Here is a 27,080-nt window from a genome sequence, read left to right on the forward strand (position 1 = left end):
AAACACTAGCAAAAAATTGAACAAAAATGATGATGGTTGTTTCAGATGCTCTCAGTGTTTCTACTATAAAATATCTCTCACTCCCCTGGAAATGTGGAGAAGAGACTCTGGTAATTACTGTAATAGATAACAATGAGGCTGAAGAATGGTCTGAGAGAAAATGCCTAACAAAGCAACCATTATTTTCATGTGATTGCAGGCTTTTCAGGTGATTTCACTGGGTCATTTAAGTAGATGTTCAATAGACAATGTGGTTAGATGATTAGATGTAGAGAAGGGATGCTTATTTGAACATGCTATTGTATCGATACCATTGCTCTTGATGATGTGGCTTCCAAAGTGTTAATTCAACCTTTTCATATTAATGTGCCCATTACAAATGAAAACAAATCCCCATTCAACTGATATTTCAGTTTCTGCCTTGTCAATGTTGAACTGACCTATGCTATTTCTTAGCAAGAAGGACATATTAGCTCTCAGGTAGCTCAGCCTTGATGAGTTCCTATCTTTCAAGCCCTTATGGCATTTCTCTGGCTTTAGTCACACCACAGGGCTCTGCACTAATCCCTTCTGAAGCAGATCCATTTCATCTGCTCAAACCAAAGCCCTTGGTTTTCTTTCTACAGGAATAAAGAGAGAGGGAGAAGGCATCTCGCATTCACTATTCCTCAAGATCAAACTAAACCCCTGTGTTCTTCACCTTTTCATGCCTGTCCATGGGGTAGACATAGGTTCCTTAACTCCCAGCTATGATTCTCAGAGCACAGAAGTAGCTATATTTAGTTAGGTGAAAAGATTATTGTCACGTATCTCCCAGATTCAGATATCTCAACTCAGAAAACATATATACACAAGTTCTTGTGTTTTGTTTTAATGATAACATGCACAATTATCCTTCTTGTTCAGCACAGCATCATTCCAGCATAATGGTCTTGGAGGTTTTGTTTCTTTGTGCAGTCTGAATCCATAACCTGACTGCTCTCAATAAGAGAAAACCAAAAAGTTTCATCTTAATCTTCCCCAGACTTGGTACATTTGTTTTCTTATTGGGAGCATTTAGATGTGGCAGTGTGTGATAGCATCTCATGGAGGTTCTGAGCTCAGTCACAAGTGACCACGCAACAATCACACCCAAATATTAAAGTCATCATTCAGAGCTGGCAGCTCCAACTTGAAGTAAAGGACATCCCTCCAGATGTTTTTTTTTGGTTGGAGGCTAAATAAAATCACAGCATTATAGGTCATCTGAGAGCTGAGCAAGGTCATTGTCAAACTTCTAAGAGAAAGTAGGAACAGAGGAATTGCTGGAGGGACATGTTTGGCAGAAAGGAGAAAAAAAAAATAGGATGAAGGAAATTCCCAAATTGTAACATGACCTAGATCCTTCAGTGAAGCTATTGCTCTATAAAGCTGTTGCCAAATGCTATTTTTAATCAAAGACTCCTTCACTGGAGACATCCCAGGAGCACAGTATTTCACCCAAAGCATTCTGTCCAGTACTGGCAAGAGCACACAAGCATTATTTTCCTGGATCGCAGCTAGCTCATTGCTTCCTTATAGATAGTGAAAGGGTACTTGGTTTGGATATATTGGTGGACATTTTCTGTGTAGAAAGATGAAACGCACCCTGGCATTCTAAACATGCTTTCTCACTGATACATGATTATCATTCATCTCTATGATTTGATAGACTTAGTTTTGCTATCTCAAAAATGTTTAGTTACCCGTTGTCTTTACAAACATGATCCTGTTTTACAGCAACTCTGAATGAAATGCATATTGTAGGCAGACACAGGGTATATCAAAGCCATGCCTAAGTGGAAAAGAGAATGGAAGAAATGAAATGACAAATAGAAACAAATGCTTATACTGCATTTTCATTGCCTAAGTAGGGGAATAGATTTACCAGAGATCATGAGAAGATAGGCAGGGTTGAGAGAGATCAAAGAGAATGATTACACAGTGATGACACTGAGCAAGATGCATCATCCTCACAAACTGATATGGTGAACCCAAACTTCTTTGTAAAACTGCTTAAAGATAATAGGAATAAAAGCATAGATCCTACTTCCAAAACTGAACATGTTCCAAACCTCAATATCTTCCTAGGTATTCGACTTCCATTACGGAAAAATACAAAGCGAATGTTCAATAAGCTGCTTCTGTGTGGCCAAAACCACACATGGCCAAGGTTCAGTGTATCAGTGTATCAAGGCTACTACTTGAACATTGGTTATTGTGTAGATCCAAGGACACACAAAGCATATTAAATTTCGCAAGTGCATTTGAATATATGCTGGGTGTTCCTTTACATCTTGACTGAACCATGGAGTGCTCATGTTTTTGGTTGTCACTGAGTAATTGTAACATTTTGTGTGTGTGCTGCTACTGGGGATTGAACTCAAGTCCTTACATTCTCATTTGGTCTTTGTGTTCATAGATGGTACTCTTCCACTTTGAGCTATGTGTCCAGTGTTGGCTTTTTGCTGGTTAATTGGAGATAAGACTCTGAAGCAGAGTGGGTAGAGTAGATTGAATACTACAATGTAAGCGGACCTCATTTAAACAGTCGAAGTCCTGAAAAAAATCACTCTTCCCTACATGAGAAAGAATTCTTGTACCTAAAAGTTGTTGCACTGGGACTTCAGCTTTTCTCACTAGTTGAACTTGGAACTTGCACATCAAGTCTTCCTGGTTCTCAAGAAGTCTTAGATTAGCATTAGGACATTTTCTCTGCAGGTGTAGATTCACCAAATTTCATAATCGTGTGAGCTAGATTTGCTCTCTGTTTCTCAATTCCTTCTGGTTCTCTTTATCTTAAAAATCCTGACTAGAACATGATCTCATCATCTCAGAGTTTAGAGTGGAATTTATACTTGGCAAAACATTTTTATAATAATTTCTTTCAGTTCTAAACAGGACTCTTGCTCAACTTGTCAATGACATCATATCAAAACTACAATTAAACAATTTCAGGCATTTGGTAATCACACTTTCTTACATGACATCTAGCTACTGTTTGTCTTTAACCAGTGATTCTCAGACTAACCTTTGTCAATTAAGGTGGAAGTCAGATATCCATACATTTTTCCTAAGTACATGTTAACAGCAAAGGTTATTACTATGTTGATTTAAAATTGAACCAGTAGCCACATACTCATATTGTCATCTTTCTTTAGAAGACATAAAATTTGCAGTTCTAACTGCATCAATTTTGAAATATGGCTATAAGATCAAAAACTGGACTATCTCAGGTTTCAGGAAAAATTTTGGTGGTTTTTAAGGATTGTCAGACACATTTCATTAAGTGTTTTGTTACTGAATATGTGTTCAGTTTCTTTCTATTTGAAAAACATAGAAGAGAAGGCATTTGGCAGATCTTACTTAGTAGCAAATGTAATCATGGTCCTATTATCATTGAGACTGGTAGCTACATTATCCCCTGTTAAGGACCTCTGTTTGGGTCTGGAACACGAAGGTATTTAGTAATTCTACCAGCAAAAACACTAAGGACTATTAATGAGTACTTGTTTCAATACACTATTTTGAACAATGAACGTACCATAAAGACTTATTTTGAAAGCACCAGTAAAGTGAACATATGCTTGCCTTTAAGAGTTCCCAGTTATACAAATGCAGAAAAGTAAATCCAGAATAATCAATCCCTCTTTGTCATTGAGCAACTATTTTCCTCAAGAGATCATAATAGCATAATTTACTGAATATGACCCAGGCAAGTAGTTTTAAAGGGAGTCTGATTTTTAAGAATTTGGATGTCTCCAGCTGCATTTTGTTGTTGTTGGTGGTGGTGGTGGTCGTGGGGTTTGAACTTTGGTCCTGGGTGTTGTCCCTGAACTCTTCAGATCAAGGCCACCTCCCACCTCCCTGCCCCTTGAACCACAGCACCACCTCCAGTTTTCTGGAGGTTAATTGGCGATTAGAGTCTCACAGACATTAGTTCCCCAACTGGCTTTGAACCATGATCCTCTGATCTCAGCCTCCTGAGTAGCTAGGATTGCTAGGATTACAGGCATGAGCTACCACTCCCAGCTGCATTTTTTTTTTGGCACAGCTGAGATTTGAACTCAGGGTCTTGCACTTGCTAGGCAAGTGCTAAAGTGTTGTATTATCTGCTCCACACTGCCGAATCCCAGCCATATATATCCATATATATATATATTTTTATATATGTGAGTGTGTATACAAATATATTTTTTAAGAATTCAAGCAAAAACAATACAACTTAGCCTCTCAAGTGGGAGAGTGGGAGGAGGCATTCATATTCATAGAGAACATACTCAGTTCCACATAAAAATGAGAGACATTCTTTTACCATTTAGGTTACATTAAAACTGAAAGAAGCCATCACATTTTTGATACTTAGAGTCCAAAAAAGTAAGCAAGTTAGATAAAGTGACAATGGAGACCAGAGATAGCATCAAGTTTAAAAAAAAAATCTCTCCTTGACTCTACTTGAGTCCTCTGGACTTAATCCAGACACACAGTGGTGTGGACAGTATGAATATGACCTCCTACTCGGCAGGGCCGACCTGAGTCAGAGTTGCTACTTGGAACTCCCAGGGTCATTCTCTTCCCTCCACCACTTATCAGATACAGTTGCGATGTATATTAGTTGTCAAAGATTCTTAGTTTCTTCAGATTTGTTAAACTCCTGATAGTGCTGCAGAGTTCTTGGGAGATACATAAGTCTACAGTGATCATACCAACATTTCACCAAACTGAAGAGTGATAGCTTTTAAAAGTCTTAGATATATTTTAGGCTGGGAGTTTGGCCTAGTGGTAAAATGCTTGCCTAGCATGCACAAACACCCAGGTTCAATTCCTCAGTACCACATACATAGAAAAAAGCCAGAAGGGGTGCTGAGCGCAGGTGGTAGAGCTCTAGCCTTGAGAAAGTCCAAGGACAGTGCTCAGGCCCTGAGCTTAAGCCCAGGACTGGCAAAAAAATGCATAAAAGTCTTATATATATTCTGAGGGCAAGGAATGTGGCTTAGTGGTAGAGTGCTTGTCTAGCATGCATGAGGCCCTGGGTTCAAGTCCTTGGTACCGTATAAATACAAAAAATAGATAAAATTATTTTAAAAATACATGCTTTCTGAAATTTTTCTCATAACATTATCTGATTAGAGTGAAATATTTAAAGTCCACAAAATTGTTTTTGCCTACTTTTTAACATTTTCTATGTTTCCCTCCTCTGACCAGTGCTAGGTCTTTCTGCTTATACATTTACCCTGGATTAACTGCTGGGCCACTCTTTCATGACATATATAAATACATGAACATCACAAACAAATACTGAAAGTGTTTATCAGCAGCTGTTACCTAGAATGCAGAGACCATCGGTGCAGTTTTCAGATTCCTGGCTGAGCCCTTCGCAGAATTTGCCGCCGTTTCTTGGAGGTGGAGCTGTACACTCCCGGATCCGAAGATGCTCACACTCGGGACTGCAGACTGACCACTCGCTCCACACTTCCCAGCTCCCATCCACTTCAAAGGGAAACAACAGAGACTACCATCAGCAAGAATCTAGAGGCTCTCAGGAGATGCACCGGAATGCTGCTGTCCTGATCTGGATTTTAAAACCCATATGGATTTTAAAGAAATCACCAAAGACAACAAAACACAAATTATAGGTCAGGGTATCTTCTCTCCCTGGTCTCTTTTCTAATAAAAGCAATGGTGTGCTTTCCTGGCTGTTTTAGGATGGGATTGATCACTGTATTTAGGTGAGCATTTGAAAGTCTACTACCACTGGGGTGGCTAACCGTGCCGTTATTCATTTGTTCTGTGTCTTTCAATGCCCAAATGTACCTTCAGTGGACAGATAAACTGCCTACAGTGACCAACCACTGCCATGTAGATTGGAAGCTTAGAATAGAGGATAGAAGAAGCAATCTATAAGCCTCCAAAGGCCCTAACTAGCAAAACGCTGAGCCCCAAATATTGATAGTGTTAAACTAAAACAGGTCAGTCAAACCTCTAGATGGCAGGACCTACATAAATAGAATTTCTTGGATCACAGATGGTTGCTGTACGTATAAATGAAGAAAGTGAATTCAATTCCATTAAAACCAGCCCAAGAGATTAGGGCAGATGTTTGAAGCAATTGCCCCATTACCTCCTAGGAATAGTCTACCATGCTTATATGGGTTAAGGCACTGCAATTTCAAGCTAAAGCAATTATGACTTAGGTCATGTAAAAATATAATGAATTTGAAACAAAACACTATGGCTCTGTCCTGGTTATTAGATGAGCAACCTTGGGTAAATCATATGGCCTCATCATCCCCATTTGCACCAATTGGGGATAATAAACTCACAACATAGAATCAAATGGTATGTTATGTTTGAAAGCATCCTGCATAGTACCTGGCACATAGTAAGCATTCAATAAATGTCTATGGACTATGAATCCAAAATGAAACTCCAAAAATGCCCTGCTGTCCCGAGCCTCATCTTAAGCTTTGAGTGAAACTACATTTGAAATTTACAGACATGAGGATCTGGTCCAGTGTACATGAAGTTAATGTAAGATGCAGGATCAATTTATTTCTCAGTGGGAGGATACGCTTTCCATAAAGAAAGCCATCTTCCATCTCATCTGTTTCTCATTGTATAAATTGGGTTATAGCCAGGAGGAGATGAACAAAAGAACTGATACAAGACAGATTTGCTAAATGAGGTCTCTGATGACTCAGAAAGAAAGACAAACATAGGCCAAATGTATAATATACACCGCTGCACCATTGTATCTGCACAGTCTCTGCCAGTTGTATTGTAAATAAAAACAACACTAAAGCTGATATAGGGTCAAGTTTTGTATCTATACTTATGTGACTGAAGATAATACACCCAATTCTTGTTTATGCTATGCAAACACATGCTACCAAACAAGAAAACCCATGGAAATAAGGATCTGGCTTAGCTCAACTGCAAGTAGCTAGGGGAAATATTGTGCAGGGGTATTTTACCATGTCATTACAGTTACCATGATTTCCATATCAGCACCTTGGATAGAGGCCCTGGTCTCAGGACTTGGACCAGTGTGAGTTTGGAAAGGAAGGTCATATGGATTGATTCACACCAGCTTATTAACAGTGTTGGTGGATCATAAGGAGAAGGGAATCTGTGTAATATCTCACCAGGACAAAGAGAAGTGCAGGTTATTTTCTGCACTGACATTCCCTCACAAAAGGCCCCACCATTGAGAGGAGCTGGGTTGGTGCAGGTCCGGGAACGTTTCTGCCATCCTCTACCACAGCGAACATTGCAGGCTGACCACTCTGTCCAGGAAGACCAGCCTCCATTCACTGAGAGACAAAAATGGGGAGGGGAGAAAAAAAAAGGAGAGAGGTTTTTACTGATTGCTTACTATGTGCAAGCCACTGTGCCAGGTGTTGTGAGTTGAACATTCAGGAACCGAAAGTACACAGTCTCATCATGAGGACCGTTCCATCCTGAGGCAACAGTGGGCCTCACCTCAGCTACCCCTCAGATTCCCTCTCTGTAACAGGAAGGACCTAGAGAGTTTGCTTTGCAGGGAAATTATGAGAAACTGTGAAGAACACATCAGCGGATCTCTAAAGCACTTGAAAATCCAGAGAAAATATCAGCATTCAAATTTCTATTATTTTTAAGTGCTTAAAAAATAAATCCCAGAGCTCTTCTATTATGAAAAGAAATGTGTTTACTAAAATGGCAGGGAACTTTTTTATATAATGCCTGAGATAGCCAGCAAATAATATTGTTTGTGTTTGTTGTGTTTCATCTGCTGGGAGAAGAACACTGTGGCAACAGGTCTGGGATGATAGGGGAGGGTGGGCATTGGCTTGAGAGGAGTTGTCAGCAGAAGTTACCCACCTCAATGCTTTTCAAAAATACACACAATGGAAGAAAACAAACAACTTTCTATTGCTTTTTGAAAAGAGAATGTAAATGTCAAGGGCAATCTCACAGAAGTTCAGATTTGAAGAGATGAGCAACACGTCTATACCAGTCAGACGTTTTCTTGTGTACCCAGCAGAAAGCACTGTATTGGGCTATCCTCAGTGTGTTTTCTGCTGTTTTGGGAATGTTTCAATACAATGCAATCATCTACAACCCTGCTCTTCTCCTCCCTCTTTCCTCCTGTCCTCTGGCTGTCTTACCATAGACCACTACTGTGGCAGATAGACTCCTTCTCTTGGCCACTATGTTAGCTGCCATGCAGGTGTAATTCCCTGAGTCTGAGAGTCGTGCCTGCCTGATGATCAGGTTGTGGTCAGCTCGGGTATCAATGTTCTCATCTTGCTCAGAGTCAATAGGTTCCTCATTTTTCAGCCATTCCACCTATAAGAAGAAAAGGAGGTTTACAAGTCATTAAAATCCTAAAAACTCTTTTTCTGGAATTATCCAGTGAGCAATTCTGGTGTGCAGGAGAGATGTACTTAATACATATCGCAAAAGGGACATACATTTTTTTTCTTTATTCCATATGACATCCTTTTGGTTGAATAAATTTGGTATCATTCAGTAAGTGGATACTCAAATTAATAAACCAAATGTGGAGAAAGGACACAAATATCATATTGACTTTGACCTGTTTTCTAAAAAGTCGGAGGAAGAGAGAAATAAAGTGGCTGCAATTAGGTCATTTCATTACAACACTGATGACAACCATGATATTTCCATAATGGATCTATAAAGTGGAGCTCAGAAAATCAACATATATATGCTGAACTTGTATTTTGTGCTAAAAGTGCACTATATCATTGAACAATATTTCAGGTCAATATGTTTGCATTTAAACAAGCTTTGATAAAGGTGTGAGAACATAGAAAGGCCATAGTAATATATATTTGAGCGATTACTAGGCACATACATTAAATTTAAGCAATCAATTGGCACCTATATTAAACTCAATCTCAAGCTTTCCAGATTGGTAGATCCATTTCTTTGCTGGTCATTAATGTCATTTCCCTAATGGGTCCACAAAACTCCTTTGGCTCAGGTTATGGATCTTGCTCAAGTACGTATCAGACTTTCTTCTAGGGGCCGCTTACCTCTGCCATCCTCTGAGAGCAGCTATTCCACTATCTGGCTTTTGGAGAATTTCTTTATCTTGCAATTCCACCTTATCCTTGATAAGCTGTTGTTTCCTAGGGCAGCTGAGGACCACATACTTCCCATTTTCCAAAGCAGGAGGAGTAGCAGCCCCTTAGAACCTGCTCCACCAGGCACTCCATTTTCCCTGACTATGTCTCTTCACGTTTGGTCCTCTACTTCTCCATCTAAACATCTCCACTCTCTAGTGCCATCTTGGGAGCACAGACAGCTGTGGTCATCAGTGCACCATAATTTAATAAAACACAGAAATTTAACACAAAACCTGCAGCATATCATAGACAACAGCAGCAGTGACTATACAAAGAGACATCACAAAGCAAAATGTGCACCAGGGACATTTCGTCACCTTCCACCCACGATTAGCAAGGCTAATTGGAAGACGATTTGAAAGTCACATGTCTCAAGTTCTTTTTTTTAATGCTTAAATCTGAATTTGAATTAATCAACAATAACTAATGGCATCTAAGATAAACAATATGTTGTAAAAATCAATCATCATACTTTAATATTCACCCCAAGAACCACCTTCTAAACTCCTTAAGGAGCAAATCATCAAAGCCAGTCTTACTGAGATTTTTCCTCTCCTACAACAGCTTACAGCAAGTTCCGGCCCCAGGGTCTTCATACCTGCACATTACCTGGCCCAGAAGACCTCTCCTATAGGCGTCTCTCTCACTCCAGTCCCACCTTGCATTCAGGTCTCCAGTCACAAGTGACTTAGGCTTTGCCTAGCACCACATTCAAAAATAGGAAGCTCCTGGGCCAGGAGTTTGTCCTAGTGGTACAGTACTTGTTTAGCAACCACGAAGACACAGGTTCAAATCCTCGGTACCATATACATAGAAAAAGCCAAAAGTGGTGCTATGGCTCCAGTGGTAAAGCTCTAGTCTTGAGAAAGCCTAAGGACAGTGCTCAGGCACTGAGTTCAAGCCAGGACTGGTAAAAAAAACATAGAAAGCTCATTTGCTATCCTATCTTGCGTTAGCTTGTTTTTATCTCTACCTAAATGTTTATCTCTATCTAAAGTCTTAATGCAGCAATAACTTTATCTATTGTACTTGCTTGTCAATATCACCCTATTTAGCAAAAGGAACTATTGGAGATATGAAAGTGAGGATCTAGCCATTATATTGTACTTTTAACAAGAAAAGAAGAATGTAGGGAGGAAAGAAGAAAAGAAAAGCAAGCCAAACACTCAAGCCTTGTTAAAATAAATCATGACTTAGTACTGCAATTATGGATTATCTAGGCATTAAATTTAAGATTTCAGCTAGTATAAACATAGATAATGCTCAAAAAGTTCAGATTTAAAATGCAAAAATCGTGTGATTTTTTTAAAACCAGATTTGTCAAACAAAAAAGTCAATCACAAACATACAGGTTTGTAAAGACGGGAAAGACTGGATATGCTAGATATGGATATTTACATGCCTATAATCCCAGCTACTCTAGAGGCAGAGATCAACCCTAAGAAAAAGTTAGCAAACCCCATCTCAGCAAGTAAGCTGGGCTTACTTGTAATCTACTTCTGTAATTGTAGGTAAAGGGAAGGCAAAAGTAGTAGCATATGAGTCTAAGGCTGGCCCACGCAAAAATGAGAGCCTACCTGAAAAATCCCTATGGCAACTATGTGTGTGAATCAAGTGGTAGAGCATTTGTCAAGCAAGCATCAGGCTTAAGTTGAAAACCCAATCCTGACACAGAGTTTGGAAGAAATCATAGCATGTTCATTGAGTTGTCAACAGGAATCGCCCTTTTCATCCTACTTAACTGGGTACATTCCAGGAAAAGTATCAGGAGTAAGTATGCAAAAAAGCACTCTGAATGTAAAAGACCCCTTTTTCTATTTACTCTGCAGCATAGCCACTTTCAAATTCATCCTTAGCCACTGAAGTCTCCAGCAGTTCGAATCTTATCAGAAAGCCTGAAAAGAAAAGTCAGTAAATGAGGAAAATTTTTAGCTGGGTGCAGAAGAGAACATTGCACTGAATAAAATGGCCATATACTGGGAGTTTGGCCTAGTGGTAGAGTGTTTGCCTAGCATGCAGGAAGACCTGGGTTCTATTCCTAGGTACCACATGCATAGAAAAAAAAAACTAGAAGTGTGCTGAGGCTCAAGTGGTAGAGCTCTCACCTTGAGAAAGTCCAAGGATAGTGCTCAGGCCCTGAACTCAAACCCAGGACTGGAAAAAAAAAAGAAAAGAAAGTGGTCCATAACACAAGAGAAAGATTACCTACATCATTGCTTGTGTCAGTGATGGTCCTAGAGATAATCAGTGTACAATCTGAAAGATCCTGTGAGAACCTGCTCCCATTTCCCATAGGCTCCAGGGACATATACCACAACCTGCTTCTAGGTTTCCATGCATTCTCAGAAGTACTTGGTGGTTATGGTGTCAGGAAACCAATCCAACTATGTCTATAAACCATCAGCACCTTGGGAGACTCACCACTGTGGGATTTTTTTTTAATTGTAACCTAATAGTTTATCCACATTTATCCATATAACTAAGAAACGATCTTTATGAGGCAATGTTCAGTATTTTCTATGCTTCTCAGTGACAGAATGTGCTTAGATTTATGTTTTTGTCACTTAGAGAAAGTCTAAACCATTTCTGATGAGCTAAGTGCTCCTAATGTAGAATAGAGTAATAAATAAGGCTTGTGCCCCCTCCCCCGCCCACATTCTTTACAACAGCAGCTGCAAACTACCATGTCCTCACATAAATTAGTCCCATGTCATTCAAGGTAATATACATAGCCATGAGCCTGGCTTGTCTTTCAGAGACTAGAGATGACTGTACTTCATTTCCATAGAGGGATGAACTCATGCTCACTTTCTTTAAAAACGCTGCCACTTTCTGTCTTGTTTTCTTGAATTTCAGAGAAAGATGAATCTTCCTTTAAAATAAAATCCGGCTACTGCAATGAAAATTAACAAGAAATTCACATTTGCTTATAAATCTTTTCTGGGTTGATGCCTTGGACTGATCTTAGGCTGTACATAGTATTCAGCCTCATTGTTAGGATTCCTGGGAAAATAGTAACTGAGGTAAAAGAAGGACCACAGATCTTTGCAAATGTCAATGATCAAGGTCCATTGTCACTACTGGAAAGGGTAGCCTACTGGGACCTGAGTTTCCATGTTTCTTTTTCCTCCTTTTACTTCCTATTCTTTTCCCTTCCTCCCTCCTTCCCTCCCTCCCTCCCTTCCTCCCTCCCTTCCTCCCTCTCTTCCTCCCTCCCTTCCTCCCTCCCACCTTTACTTCTTTCCTCCTTCCTTTTTATTTTTCTAATACCCTAGTTTGAATTCAGGAACACAAGTTCACTTGGGCATGCTCAGCTAACATTCTACCACTTGAACCACTTGCATCTAGTCAGGCATTTGGCTGGTTATTATAAAGTCTTTCAAACTTCTCTGAAACTTCCATGATCCTTTGTCATCTTCCATAACGGTTGAATTACAGACCTGAAATGCTAGCACCCAGCTGTAGATTCTACTTTTCACAAGAAGCCAGGAGCATATGAGGTTTCCATGTCATAATTTCAATTTTTGCATGATGGGCTGTACATTGAAACATTAGCCAGGAGGGCCTAACAATACATGCCCACTAGCCGGATGTAGATTTGTCCCCTTTTCTCTACAGAAGTACATATACCACATTCTGATTTCTTTGAATATTACAGAGAGAAGCTCGAGCCCTTCCCTTCTCTTTCTTTCCACGTGGTTTCAACGTCTCCCAATAGACTGCCTTCCACTGCCACTATCACGGCTTCCTCACAGAGGTGACCCATGAGCAGTAGAGAACACAAAAGAGGTACAGAAGAATGTGCAAGGATGATAAAGGTATGCATTCTCACTGAGTTCAGAAGTTATTTTTACAAGAGGTTACCAAAATGGAAGACTTCAATTCAGCTTTTAACACAATCGGCACTAATTTTTCTTATTAGCACTGTGGGATCAGTTATGACCAAATGACCCCAGGCTAACAGTCATATTGATGCAGAAATTTAATGATTCTGAAGGGTATTGGCAGCATTCATCCTGCAGAGAAACAAATGACTCCTCATCTACTTTCTGCTCATTTGGTTCGGAAGGAAGGTGCAGGCTAGGACCATGTGAAGAAACGAGTTGCTTGGAGGTAATGAGTCCAGATTTGTTTAAATAGTGTTTTGTACAGATGGCCTGCAATTTGTAGATTTTTCCAGTTTATAAACAAATCTGGAAATGCAGACCATCAAAGACAGCTAGATTTCTTGCCAAAGAGCAGGTTCCCAATTAGCTATTCCGGGTAGCTCCAGACAGACAGAAAGTAACTGCTGTAAAGTCCTGCAATCACAGAGGGAAGAGCCTCCTTTAGAAGATGAGTAGAGGCTTGAGAACAGAGTGACTTACACCTATTTTGTATGCATCCTACCATTTCACTCATTCTGACTTTTAATGGAACATATCTATGATACATGGGCACAAACATACTCGTAAATTTCTGCTCCATTACACAGCACGTTGGCATTCCCATGCTCTGGTTTTGCTTAGTGTCCTGTAAGAATGAGGAAGGGAGCAGGGTTATAAAATGTGTAGAAACTGAAAACAAAAGCACTCAGTATTGAAGGAAGAGAAAGCCATTGTAACAGGCTAGCTGCAACATCCCAAGCCCTTCGCTGTTTAGATAAGGGACAGCAACAAGCAACCTAGACACCTCCCTCTGCATGGCACAAAAGCAGGTACCAGTGGCGTCAACCAAGCACTTCTTATCTTTCATTGCAGCTCCCAACTCAGGATTTGCTAGGCTCAATGTCAAATGGAGAAATCACCTCAACACTAGAAAGTTTGAAGCTTCAGAGTTCTACACACTGCCTAGGCTCATTTGCTCCTTGCCAATGGCAAGCTTCTTAAAGAACATGAATAATTTAAAAACTCTCACATAAGCACCAAGTAGGATGATATTCTTCTCCTTAGGTTTCAGAACTGAACATTGAACACAGATACTATATAGATAAGGGATGTGTGTAGTACAATTATTCTCTCTCTCTCTCTCTCTCTCTCTCTCTCTCTCTCTCTCTCTCTCTCTCTCTCTCTCTGTGTGTGTGTGTGTGTGTGTGTGTGTGTGTGTGTGTGTGTGCACTTTCTTTCATGGCCTTGAATTTAAAGCATCAGGTTCTTGCTTAGCTTTTTTGCTTTATGGTTTTTTTTTGCTCTCCTTTTACAAACTAAACCACATCTTCTTCACTTTCAGCTGTTTGATGATTAATAAGAGATAACACTCTCTGGGTTTTGTCAAAGATAGTCATCTTTGAACTGGGAGTCTGATCTCAGCCTTATGAATAGCTAGGATTACAGGTTCAAGCTTCTAACACCCAGCTTAGTTTGGATATTTTAAAATATATTCTGAGTTTCTCTGGCTTTTCATAAGGGCCACATGTGGTTTCATATGGAATTTCATTGATTCAGTCATGGTATGAGTTATATATGGGGTGATTTTTGGTTTGTTTCCTTAGGGAAGAACATGGAAAATACAAGAAGGTCATGGCTGATCACAAGATAAGCACAGCTCATATTATCTCTCAAATGTTTTGTGCAGTCATCATGTTCCATAAAACATATTTGGCTAGATTTTGTGAACAGACAGAAGTATCATTCTAGCCCTTGAGCAGCCAAGTTGAGATGGAGAGAGAGAGAGAGAGAGAGAGAGAGAGAGAGAGAGAGAGAGAGAGAGAGAGAGAGAGAGAGAGAGAGAGACAGAGAGAGAGACAGAGAGAGAGAGAGACAGAGAGAGAGAGACAGAGAGAGAGACAGAGAGAGAGAGACAGAGAGAATATCAAGAGGTGTTCAAGCCAAGTGTAGTGATTCACGCCTTTAATCCTAGCTACTGAGGAGGCTGAGATCTGAGGATTTCAGTTCAAAGCCAGCCTGAGAACTAAAGACTGTGAGGTGCACCTCCAATTAATCACTAGAAAATGGGAAGTGGCAGGAAGTAACACTGTGACTCAAGGGTTAGGGTGGTAGCCTTGAGGTGAAAAGCTCAGGGACAGCTCCCAGGACTACATTCAAGCCCCATGACCCACAAAAAAAAAAAAAAAAAAAAAAGATTGTCCAAGAAGAGCAAATGTCAGATACCTTAGGCACTAAAGGAGATTAGTCTCATCATAAATATACCATTTCCTTCAAGTCACATTTGAATTATTTATGAATTATTTCTGACTGAAAAAGTCCCAGCACTAATACAATAATAAGATGGACCAAGTACTTTACAAAATACCATACATGCACCAATTGACTTAATTTTAACATGTCTCCAGGTTTATTTGTCTTAAAAAATACTTTTACCACCTCCATTTTACAGATTAGAAAAATAGTGATGCTAGTACATATACATTGTTAAAAATAATGCAAGGATTTGTAACCAGTGTCCTGAATTCAATCACTATCTCAGTCTCTAGTCATTAACTCTATTTGATGGAATGAGACCAGCACAGGGAAAAATTACACTGAAAAAAAAGAGGTCTGCCACCACTGCAGATGACTTTGAAAATATATCCTGGGAAGTTAGACTCATGTAGCTCACACCTATAATCCTAGTTACTCAAGAGGCTGAGATCTGAGGACTGAGGTTCAAAGTTAGCCTGGACATACAAACTCACAGAATACATTTTGAGCTATTGTGATAAGGACCTAAGAAACAATTGAATAATAGATACAATGCTTCTCAGGGCAAGGATTCAAAGGGCAGTTCTCCATTGAATATACACAGTTCATAGTAATATTTGAATTATGCAGTTCATATGTCAGAACTTCTAGAAGTTGACAGAGATTACATTGACATGGGAATATCACTTAAACCTAGCCTTTGTTATGTAGAAATCATGAAATTTATCCCAACCCTCTCAGAGCAAGATAGTATTTGTTTTGCTTTCTTAGCAGTGGAGAGAAATGAGCGAAACAAGTTGGACAGGAAGTCTTGCTATGATGACCATGGGATATTTAAGACTATCTGTATCTAAGTCAATGTTGTGACTTAGGAGAACGTGTCTACACTAGGGTCTCATTGCTCATACCAAAATCCTAGCTACTTGGAGTCTAAGACCTCAGGATTGTAGTTCAGAGCAAGCCTGGGCAGGAAAGTCTATGAGACTCTCCAATTAACCACCAGAAAACCAGAAGTGATATTGTATCTCAAAATGGTAGAGAGCTACAACTCAGGGACTGTGCCTAGGCCCTGAGTTCAAGTGCCAAGAACAACAACAACAGCAGCAAAAAACAAAGAGCTCCCAAACCATATCTACTTACTGAGTAAAGGGACAGGCTTTCCTATTCTTTTGCATGTTGCACACAAATGCAATTCTCAAGAAATAGCAAGCATCTTGTGTCCATGAGGAGAGATTAGGAAATCATAGAGATATTTGGCATCATCTTTAGCTTTACATTTATCTGAGACATTATCCTGCTGGATTCTTACACAGGGCTCAAATCAGGCAAAGACAATCTCATTCTTAGTTTACAGATCACAGGATGTACCTGAGGCTACAAGTGTAGGAAATGAGAGGGCTGGAATTAGGAACCTTTATACACAGTACCTTCTCAGCAGGCATAAGCCATTTTCTCAGACCTCTTTCGGACCATGTGAAGTGCTGTCACTTAGTATTTCTCAGAATTTGACATAGCTGTGTCCTAACTGTGGTGTGAGCTACTGATCTGCTCATAGTGCAGCATATTAGTCTACAACACCAGTGTAGGAATTTGCTGACTTTACCACCTTCAGATTAGATGTCACCTGTCCTCCCCAGTCTCTAAGATAATATTTCCTTCTAGTTATTTATAACAATGCTATCATATCTCCTTCTTTGTCTGCCTTTCTAGGCTCTATAAAGATTGATCTGAAAGCTACCTACCCTGCAGTTTCTGCAGTTGAGCTCCACTTACCAGGATCATGTATCACAAAAGGAGCAGTGTAATTGCGAAGTCACCACAGCAGAAACCAGAGGGCGACTGAAACCTCGTGATCAATTACAATCAACTTGCTGATACTCTGTGGGATGACAGACGTAAGCATCTGTGCAGGGGTCTCAACTGTGATTGTGGAACCTCTAGCTCCAGTTCTGGCAGTGTCTCTTGTCGAACCCCGATTATCCTCTAACTCCTCCATTTTGGATATGAAAGTCAGGTGGAGCCTGATGCTGTGGTTTTCAAAATTTATGTTAAATTTATGTGGGCTGTGGGAAAGGGAGCATGCTCATTCTCTGGGTACTGGAAAATGTAGCATGATCACGTGTGAGAATGAAACAAGTTATTAGCTTTGCAGTGAAGCGGTCGCAAGAATGATGATCAGAGGCAAGCAGAGCCCTGAAGAGATGAAATGTAAATGTGAAAAGGAGGGGGGATACAGGGAAGATATGACTTATAGGGGTACAGGCTGCCATTTTCTTTTCAGTGGTGTGTTCCACGGGGTGGGGTTTACTGCATTTCATAGAAACAAGAATTTTGCCTTTGCATAGTTGATTAATTCTTAATGCTGGAAAGTGGAAAGCAGAATGTAATATATATTGGTCCCTCCCTCCTTCTCTTCCTTCTCTCTATGTCTCTTTCTTTCTCTTTACTGTTTCTTCATTCTTTCTTTCTGGTTTCTTCTTTTTCTTAAGCAGTACTGTGGTACGAAAGGTCTTGTACTAGGACTCTTGTCACTTGACACATGCTACCCCCAACAATTTTTGTTTTAGTTTTCAGATGAGATCTAATAACAGTTTTGCGTGGGGCTGGCATTGGACAAGAATTTCCTAGCTGCACCTTCCTCATAGCTGGGATCCCAGGCATATGCCATCATGCCTGGCTTATTGGTTGAGATTCAGTCTTTTAAACTTTTTGCCAGGGCTGGTAGCCTGAATGGTGATCCTCCGAGTACCTACCTCTTCCAAGGAGGTGGTATTACAGGCATGTACCACCATGCCTGGCCTCATTTGAAAGGATGATTTTGGAGGGTGATCTCACTGACTGAATAACAAAGAGTTTACTTTCTATGGACCACAAAAGTATCTCCCTAGCCTCTCAGTGTGCCTTAGCACAGTGAGACTACAGTGAGGAGGAAATTGAAGTAAACCCCAAACCTCCTTCTGTCCAATAGATAGATTGAAGCCTGAGAAAACAGTTATTATATTAAGGATTCAATCATAAACATTCTATACATTCATAAGCCAGATTTGAAAGCTAGTATCTAAGTTACATGCAGTTAGACAATGGTAGGCAAACATGTATTCTATGTGCATATGCACACTATTTGAGAAAGCAAACCTGTGAAGATTTTTAAAAAAAGTGTCCATCAGACTCAGGGCAATGCTCACCATGTAATGACCTACGGGAAAATGTAGGGATGGTTGTGGATTAGTGTAGCTTCTTAATGTTGCATGGTGATGAATAAATTAACATAATTATGCATTTGTTCCAATTACATAAGGCAATGCTCTGAGTCCAGATCACAGCATTTCAAAGTGAAATCAGCAAAGTGCACCTGTATTCAAAGACCGTGCCATCAAGTTAATGGAACTTCAAAAGAAAGGCTCAAAATATTTTATGTACATGTGTGAAAATGGAGCAATGAAGTTTATTGAGATTGGCCTGAGAAGAGAGAGGAGAAGGCGGGAGGGTGATGCAGGAGTTGAGTGTGAGCAAAGTATAATGTATATACATACATTTCAAAATGAAATAAGACAATGCTAAAATGTTATCTTTTAAACATGGGGAGTCTGCACATATTCACTTCCCATCTCTTTGATGAATGAACGTGATATTCAAGTTTTTCCTTTATCTAACAGACACAAAGTCACCATGAAAGAAGAAAAAGTCTGCATGTTGTGAGGGAAAAATTATACTTAATATAATACCACAATGTCACAACAGCCAAATTCAAACTCAAGCCTTATACAGACAATTTATTGACATCAACAGCTCAGAGAGTGTTTTGCGATCTTAGGCAGGAATTCAAGTTGCTTCTATGTTCTCTCTCAAATATAGATTGGGAATAGTATTGTGATGAGGCCTGTCATTAGTCGCTCCAAACAAAAGTTTTGGCCTCCTTACAAATGTAGATCCATTAAGATTTTTATGCCTCATTTTCTCTTGCCTTTCTGATACAGGCAGAACCTGTTAACTTGTTCAATGTGATTAATCTACAAAAAGAAGTTGGACTTAAAGGTATTTAGTATAGTATACAATAGATTTTTGTCTCTAAATGCAACTCTATTTAATAAGCTGAGATAAAATAGAAACACACACACACACACACACACACACACACACACACACACACACACAGGAATGTGCCCAGCCACTAAGGATACAAAAATAACAGATACTCAAAAGACCACAGATTAATATGAAAGACAATAAATATTTGACTTGAAACTGTGATGATTTTGCTATTCCACAGAGCCAAGACATGATGGGAGGGAGAAGGTTGGAAAAGGGAAAAGAGGAATATGGGATTGTCATTTTACTTAGTTGTGACACACTGATGGTCAGAAGGACTATTCTACATCTGAGACCACTTAGATAAGTGGACATTATTAATACATTATTTTACTTAAAATAACAAGAGCATCCAGTTATTTAAACATCCAAACAGGCTCAAAATTCTACCGTCATAAGAAAGTAAGTGAACATAAAAGAATCACTTCCTTCATGGTCATACTTGGGCATTTCTTCACCAAATTCATTTGGGTTTAACCTTATTCATTTGCTCAAAGAGCTATTACTTAAGTCATTGATGATTTCTAAGTCGTAACATCCACTATTCTGTCTTTATTCTTTACTTCTAGGGGTTATAACCTTCACTGCTTCCTTATCTACCACTGATTTCAATATTATCATACTCTCTCTTTTCCAGTGCTCTGGCTACTCCTTTTACCTCTGTTGTTTCTTTATCCTCCACTGGAAACATGAAGTATCTTCATAGCACATGACTGTCTAGCCCTTCTTCACATCATCCCATACAATATCTCCTGTCAGAAACTTTTCTAGACAAATGCGTCATTCACAATGGTATGTTTAATTCATAGATACATCTTCTATTCATAGGCTCACATCCTAGAAATACTATTGTATTTTAAAGATACTTGAAGCTTAGCAGGTCGAATTGGATTGGGCTTTTAGGGTTTTTTCTATTGGAGAAGAAATAAGGAAGAAATGATATCTTTACTTTTCTGATACTGAAACATTTGAAACTTCATCACCTAAGAAATAAAGATTCACATAACACATGCCAGTTTGTGATAATTATTTCACATTAAAAAAAAAGATGACTTTGGGGGTTGGGGATTTAAATCAGTGGAACAGCGCAAGTGCCAGGCTCTGATTTCAGTCCTCAGCTCTGGACTAGAAAAAAAAATCATTTTTAACACAAAATCTACCAATTTGGAAGGGGTAGACAATGTGAGCATTATACAGAATATTATAAAACTGTAATTATCTGCTAGGAAAAAAAGATACAGGAACATAAGCAGAAAAGTTTGTGAAGTGCTCACTTTGGCAGCACATGTATTGAATATTGAAACTGAAATTAGCCTGGCTCCTCCACAAGGATGACACACATATTTGCGAAGCATTCCATATTAATAAAAAAAAGTTTGTGGAGTATATACACTAAAGAGCTATGATTAAGGGGCCCAGAGTTTGGCCTACTGATAGAGTGACAGCATGCACAAATACCCAGGTTCCATTCCTTGGTACCACATACACAGAAGAAGCCGAAAGTCCTGCTGTGGCTCAAATGGTAGGGCTTTAGCCTTGTGAATGCCCAAGGACAGTTCCCAGCCCTGAGTTCAAGGCTCAGGACTAGAAAAAAGAAAAGAAAAGAACTATGAATAAATTCACTGTACGAAACAGAAGCAATAGAAACATTATGTCTATTTTGATAAGGGAATTAAGAGGAAGGGGGCCAATTAGAAGTATAAATTTACTCCTTGATATACAATATACATCCTGCTACCAATAGAAAAGGAAGAAAGGACAGAGATAAATCAACATGACAACAGGAAAATGGAATAAATGGATAATGAGTTCAATGATTTATGAAGCAGGCTTAAGCAAGCTTAAATATGGTGTTAAAATTTACTACCTTTGTATCTTCAGCATAGATATCACATGTGTTCCATACTTATATCACAAACTAATTTTTGAGTATATATGCATATGTACATACATATTTCCTATGCCTTTGGCATGTATTATATCTTGAGCTGTATTTATTAAGAAAACCATGCAAAATGTTCAAGGTGGACAAACAAAAAAGGATTGAATATACAACTTTGAAAAGGGGGCTGCAGAAATATATTGCCAGGAATGAGGTAAGTGGTAAATTCCAATTGTGTGCCACAGAAGCTGAAGAAGAGTTATTTAACAGTCTGAAAGTTGCCAGTGAAACATTAAGTGTGCCCGGTGAATCCCAGGCTTCAACTCAATATGGGTCTCTGCCTACAGCAAGCTCATTATCTTTATGTTGAAGGACCATTTCTGGACTTTGAGCCCATCACTTTCCCACAGTGCTATATTTGTCCCTTTCTTCCAGAGAGGTCACCGCAGGATTGAAATTAGCAGTTTGAGAATAGCCAGTGGAAAATTCCAGGAGCTATAAAATTTTAAATGATAGACCTTTCTTAAAAGTGTGATGAAGTCATACTGTATGGCCTTATGTATCTAGGTTTTGCTCTATTGCAAATCTCTGCTAGAAGAGTCCCTCCAGGATACAGAAACAAAAGCCATATAATGAGTGATTGTTATCCTTAATGTACTATGTTATCTCTCATCTCTTTTGCTGTCCCTTAGTTATCTCATATTGTTACAGTATTTCACTTTGTTATCTGATATATTGGATATATGTGTATTTGGTTATTTGAAATTGGATAGGAAAGGGGGGAAAACAAGATGAGGGGTGAGGGTGGGGGGGAGGGAAATGGAGAGAAAGACATGAGAAAGGGTATCAATGTATGTGAAGTAATGCACCTACCATCTGGCGAATGTAATGTAACTCTTTTATTAATTACAATAAAATATATGAAAAAAAGTGTGATGAAGTCTTTAGTCATCTTGCTCCCCCTTATTTTGAAGGTAGCCATCTCTGTGTCTAAGTATACCCTTGCTGTATAAATTGTCTGCTTTGTCATCACCATTGCACTCCAGTACACCTGTCTTGGGACAGGGTTCAAGGCTATTGTATTGTACTTTCAGCCATCTATTGGGCACTTTGGCAAATACACGGAGAAGGGACATCACCACAGTTCATTGTTAGTAATATTTTTCCACAGACCCCTGACCTCTTGAGAAACAAACTCCCTTTTTCTCTTTCTTTCGCCTTCCCCCTTTTTTTTTAACTTAGAGTACAATTATCCTGAAGTGTACAAAAATACTAAAATACAATAAGTGCAACCACAAAATTACTTCAAGGAAGCATCTAAGTAGTCTTAGATCAAACTCAATAGACACATTGGATATATTGTGCACCGAGTAAAAACATGGTGGTATGAGTATGCAACGCCTGGATCATTAGCCTGTTATCTGACATCCCAAGAGCTCCCTGAATTCAGTAAGAAATTCAGATTCAAATATAAAAATGACCTGTGTATTTTAATGGACTATTCAGAAGAGAAAAATACACATTCAGTGATAAACTCAGCTCAGAGATAAATTCAACACAATCCATGATAAAAAAAGTTAACTGTTAAAATGTCAAATTTTGAATTTATTAACGTAGAAGAAAGGATATTAACAGAAGTTTCACTCATTTTTAATGATATTCTAAATAATTACATTTTGTGAGAATTATCTTGGAGTTTTTAACAATAACTAAAAATATTTATATGCTATGTAAAATCCCCTGATTTTAGTAGAATAATCATTAGTCAAAAAAAGCACGGTAGTATGTTAAGATGTAATAACAGCTTTATTTATAATAATGAAGCAATTCAAAACACACTAAGTGCTTGGTAATTGAGGCTGAGACCTGCAGGACTGCAGATATTTCTGTGAGATTCCATTTCCAATTATCCAGAAAAAAAAGAGTTGCTGGGGAGACATAGCTCAAGTGGTAAAGCACTGGATGTAAGTAAGCAGAGTGAGAGAATATGACCCCGAGTTTAAATCCTTGTGCAACCAAAAAAAAAAGACGTATTATTTTTAACAGAACAAGGGAATATTATTATTATGTATAAAAGCAGATCAGAAACAAAAAACTGTGAGTTTGTTAACTATACTTACACACATCACACATACACAAATATCTATAAGACAGTTCATCAAAAATTAGAATTTTGAGTGACTGAAAACTTGCTTTTATAGATTCCTACATTTCTTTTTTCTTTTTCTGTTTTTTCCTTTCCTTTTCATTTTCCTTTCATTTCCTCCCTCCCTCCCTCATTCACTTCCCTCCCCTCTCCTCCTCTGCTTCCCTTTTGGCTGGTTCTGAGTAGTTTATTGGTAGTTAAGTGTCTCACAGACCCCAGGATGGCTTCCAACCTCAATCCTCAGATCTCAGCCTCCTGAGTAGCTAAGATTATGAGCATGAGTCACCATGCCTGCAACTTCCTAGATTTCTTTAATTATATTTATTTTTTTTGGTGGTACTGAGGACTGAACTCAGACCCTGAATGACAGGAAAGTTGTATACTTTCACACACCCTGTGTTTTGTTATTGAAATAGATGCTTCCCAACATTATCTAGCCTGGCTTCAAACTTGCAATTCTCCCACCTTCCACTCGCAAGTAGTCAATACTATAAGCAAAACCCTCCATGTGTGATGTCTGCAATTTTCTGTGTGAGTTATTCATAAAAGATTTCTGGCATGGTTATATGATTACTGCTACACATTGAGCTGTCAGTACAAGTGACTTCTATGTTCCTGGACTGAGTACTTTTTGTATTATTAAAGAAGTACCTATTATACATGCATAATTATTACATATTATTAGATATATATGGAATATGTCATATATAATATATACTTATTATTCTATATTATAGAATTCTATATCATATCTAGAAAAATTATTCTATATTATTGTAATTATTCTGTATTATTTTATTCTGCCACAGAAGCTCACAGATTTTTGTAGAATACCCATCCACCTGCCCACAACCTGCCTTAGAACTATAATGAATGTCATGAAATATGGCAGCCAGGTGATAAGTGATGGGCACATAGTATGAGAAAGAAATTGATATTTGTTGCTTTAAGGTACCAAGTTTTCCCTGTTGTTTGTTACATTATCCCAATCTAGCTTGTCCTATTTTTAAATCTATAAGATGTTCAGAAGCAGGGGAAATAAAAGCCATTTTCTAAACAAACAAAAACATGGCCCCAAGTTTGAAAAACTTCTCTACAAAGTAAACAAATTATCTTAAATTGCATGCCTTTCTATTCCACGTCCTAATACATTAACAAGAAAACAGCTCATTTTGACATGACTGGGAAGCTAAATGACTATCCTGTCTTTCATTCTGTCCATTTTTACCTCTGGCTGGCTATTTTCAATAACTCTTTGGTTAAGGCTTGTGCACAATCTTACACAGTGTGCATCAGATACAAGGGGCCTTTGTGTCAAACTTTGGGTTCTACATCCATGGAGGGATGTGGAATGTGATTGATTGTGTTGCATTCACATGCCATATCTACTTCAGGTGACCATGCAATTTCATTCACCAGATTAAGTTTTTCATTTCTATTTTATTGTTTAAATAACACAGGTAGTTTCATGGTTTACAAACATTCCCAGATGAATCTAAAAAAGAAGTGACTTTGTATATCTAACATTTTCTCATTTGGGGAGGGTGTTTATGTTTCTCATTTTAATCAGTCCAGTCAATTAAATCCGACAGTTTCCTATTTGTTTCCATCCAGTTTATCTTTTTCTTCTTTGCGCTGTGCTTTTTATGAACTATTTCAGAGCTGCTGTGTGAGTTTCACACTATAGGGAATGTTTAAAAAATAAAGTAAATTGCCTTTGTAATTTTTGTTTCTTTTTTTTTCTTCCTGAAAATGAGATTTCTCAATTGCTTGCTGCCACTCCACTCTACTCTTCCTTTTTAATTTAAATTTTGATACTGAAATGAGTTTGCAATATTCCATTAATATCACCAGGGGAGCTTCTTCTATGTAATGTACAGTCTACAATTCTCCTCACTCTTATCCTTCCTTGTTAGATGACTTTAAAATTGCCTACACTTAACACATATTTAGCAGTTTATTTGCTTTCTATAAAAAGTCCAACCTTTTATATTATTTATTGCCAGGTTAGGCATATAGTTATAAAAATAAATGAAAGTACTATGCATCCCTTATGCTGCTTGGATGAAGTTGTTTAATCCCATGGGATTTGGAAAATCAATATCTAACAATCTGCTTAATAAAGAGAAATTAGATCAAAATTATCAAAAAAGGAAGAAAGAAGGAAGGAAGGAAAGATAAAAGTGAGGAAGAAAGAGGGAGAAAGAAAAATATTATCAGTTTGAGAAAATATTATTTGATTACTTTAGGAAACAATATTTATGTAGTTCATTGAAACTCCTCTGAATACTGGGAGAAGAGACCGCAATAGATTAGGAATATATACATTCACTATACAATAATAATTCAAATTCTGGAATTTATACAGTGAGAACTGAGTTACCTTTGGGACAGAACAGTCAAAAATTTATTCGTCCTCTGAAAAATAAGGAAAATATATACCTATTCTTCCCCATTACCTGGGATTCTTAGAAGTTTGAATAAAAACCTGTAGATGAGTGTCTTTTGTTAAAGTGTAAAGCAATGTCCATGGCCTCACATAGCTATTTATACACAGACTACAATGTCAATAGTTCAGGGATGGGGCCAGAAAGATAGATGATGGGTTGTCATTGTATGGCACTCATGTCTAAATCCTACCCTAACAGCACAGAGCAGTCACCTAAGGATGTAGGATAGAAGGAACTACAGATGTTCTGCTTGGGAAATTCATCTGGTGACAGTTGATACTGGGGATTAGCAGCCAGACAGGAAAACACCCATTCCTCCTGTAAGGAGGATGAGCACAACAGTGGGGTAAAGATGGAACTGACAACATACAGGATGGGTAGAGAGCTGATAACTATTAATAACAGAAGAAAAAGAAAAGAGGGTCAGAGATGTAGTCTAGTGACAGTATACTGACTCTGTGTCCACCCCAGCAGCAAAGACAAACATCCCCAGTCCAACAAAGCACAACACAAGCTTGTAATCCCACTATTCATTAGCCTGAGGGAGGATGATCTTGAGTTCACGGCAAGAGTGGGCTACATAGTCAGATCCTGTCAAAAGAAAGGAAAGAAAGAAGAACAGGAGTTTGGGCAAAGGAAGAATGGAAGGAAGGGAGCACTGTTCATTGAATATACAAACATTTGAGGCTTCAGTATTCCCATCTTGGGTAACTGAACAATGTCTAGGTTTTTAAGGTCAAGGACTTATATATAAATAGTATTTTTTTTTTGCCAGTCCTGGGCTTGAGCTCAGGGCCTGAGTACTGTCCTTGGATTTTCTCAAGGCTAGAGTTTACTTCTTGAGTCTGAGCACCACTTGCAGCTTATTTTTTCTATGTATGTGGTACCAAGGAATCAAATCTGGGTCTTTGTGCATGCTAGGCAAGCACTCTACCACTAGGCCAAACTCCCAGCCCTGTACGTGAGATTTTTGAAGAATGGTGGAACATTTTCAAAAACATATCATTAACTTAGGCAAGTAGACTGAACAGAACTGCATCAGAGGTCTAAGAAACCCACAGCAAAACTGGTTTGGCTTGAACATAAAGCACATTTATTTCATATCAGTATCAATTGAAGAATCATCCACAAAAGGAATTCCAATTTGTGAGCTTCAGGTTGGTGATGACAATTTTATAGGTCAAAGTACAAAATAACTCTGCAGTCCTTCACTTTCACATGAGGCTATTCTGCCCTTTA

General features: G+C 38.6%; 1 protein-coding gene and 1 pseudogene across 4 annotated transcripts in view; one reads left to right on the forward strand and one right to left on the reverse strand.

Annotated features, from left to right (window-relative positions):
• Positions 1-27,080, reverse strand: part of Unc5d (unc-5 netrin receptor D) — a 559,209-nt gene that overhangs the window by 102,103 nt on the left and 430,026 nt on the right. For 2 of the 4 annotated variants that reach the window (XM_090353933.1, XM_090353932.1), the window contains exons 5-7: positions 8,169-8,349; positions 7,164-7,331; positions 5,344-5,508 (exon numbers count right to left, since the gene is read on the reverse strand). In XM_090353933.1, coding sequence (XP_090210059.1) covers positions 5,344-5,508; positions 7,164-7,331; positions 8,169-8,349 — 514 coding nt within the window. The remainder of the gene's footprint in view (positions 1-5,343; positions 5,509-7,163; positions 7,332-8,168; positions 8,350-27,080) is intronic. The other 2 variants (XM_090353935.1, XM_090353934.1) reach the window with 1 other exon arrangement.
• On the forward strand, positions 20,630-20,729 carry LOC150049127 (U6 spliceosomal RNA; annotated as a pseudogene).

The sequence above is a fragment of the Megascapheus bottae genome, chromosome 20, assembly GCF_031878675.1.
Source record: "Megascapheus bottae isolate mThoBot1 chromosome 20, mThoBot2.hap1, whole genome shotgun sequence".
NCBI lineage: Eukaryota > Metazoa > Chordata > Mammalia > Rodentia > Geomyidae > Megascapheus > Megascapheus bottae.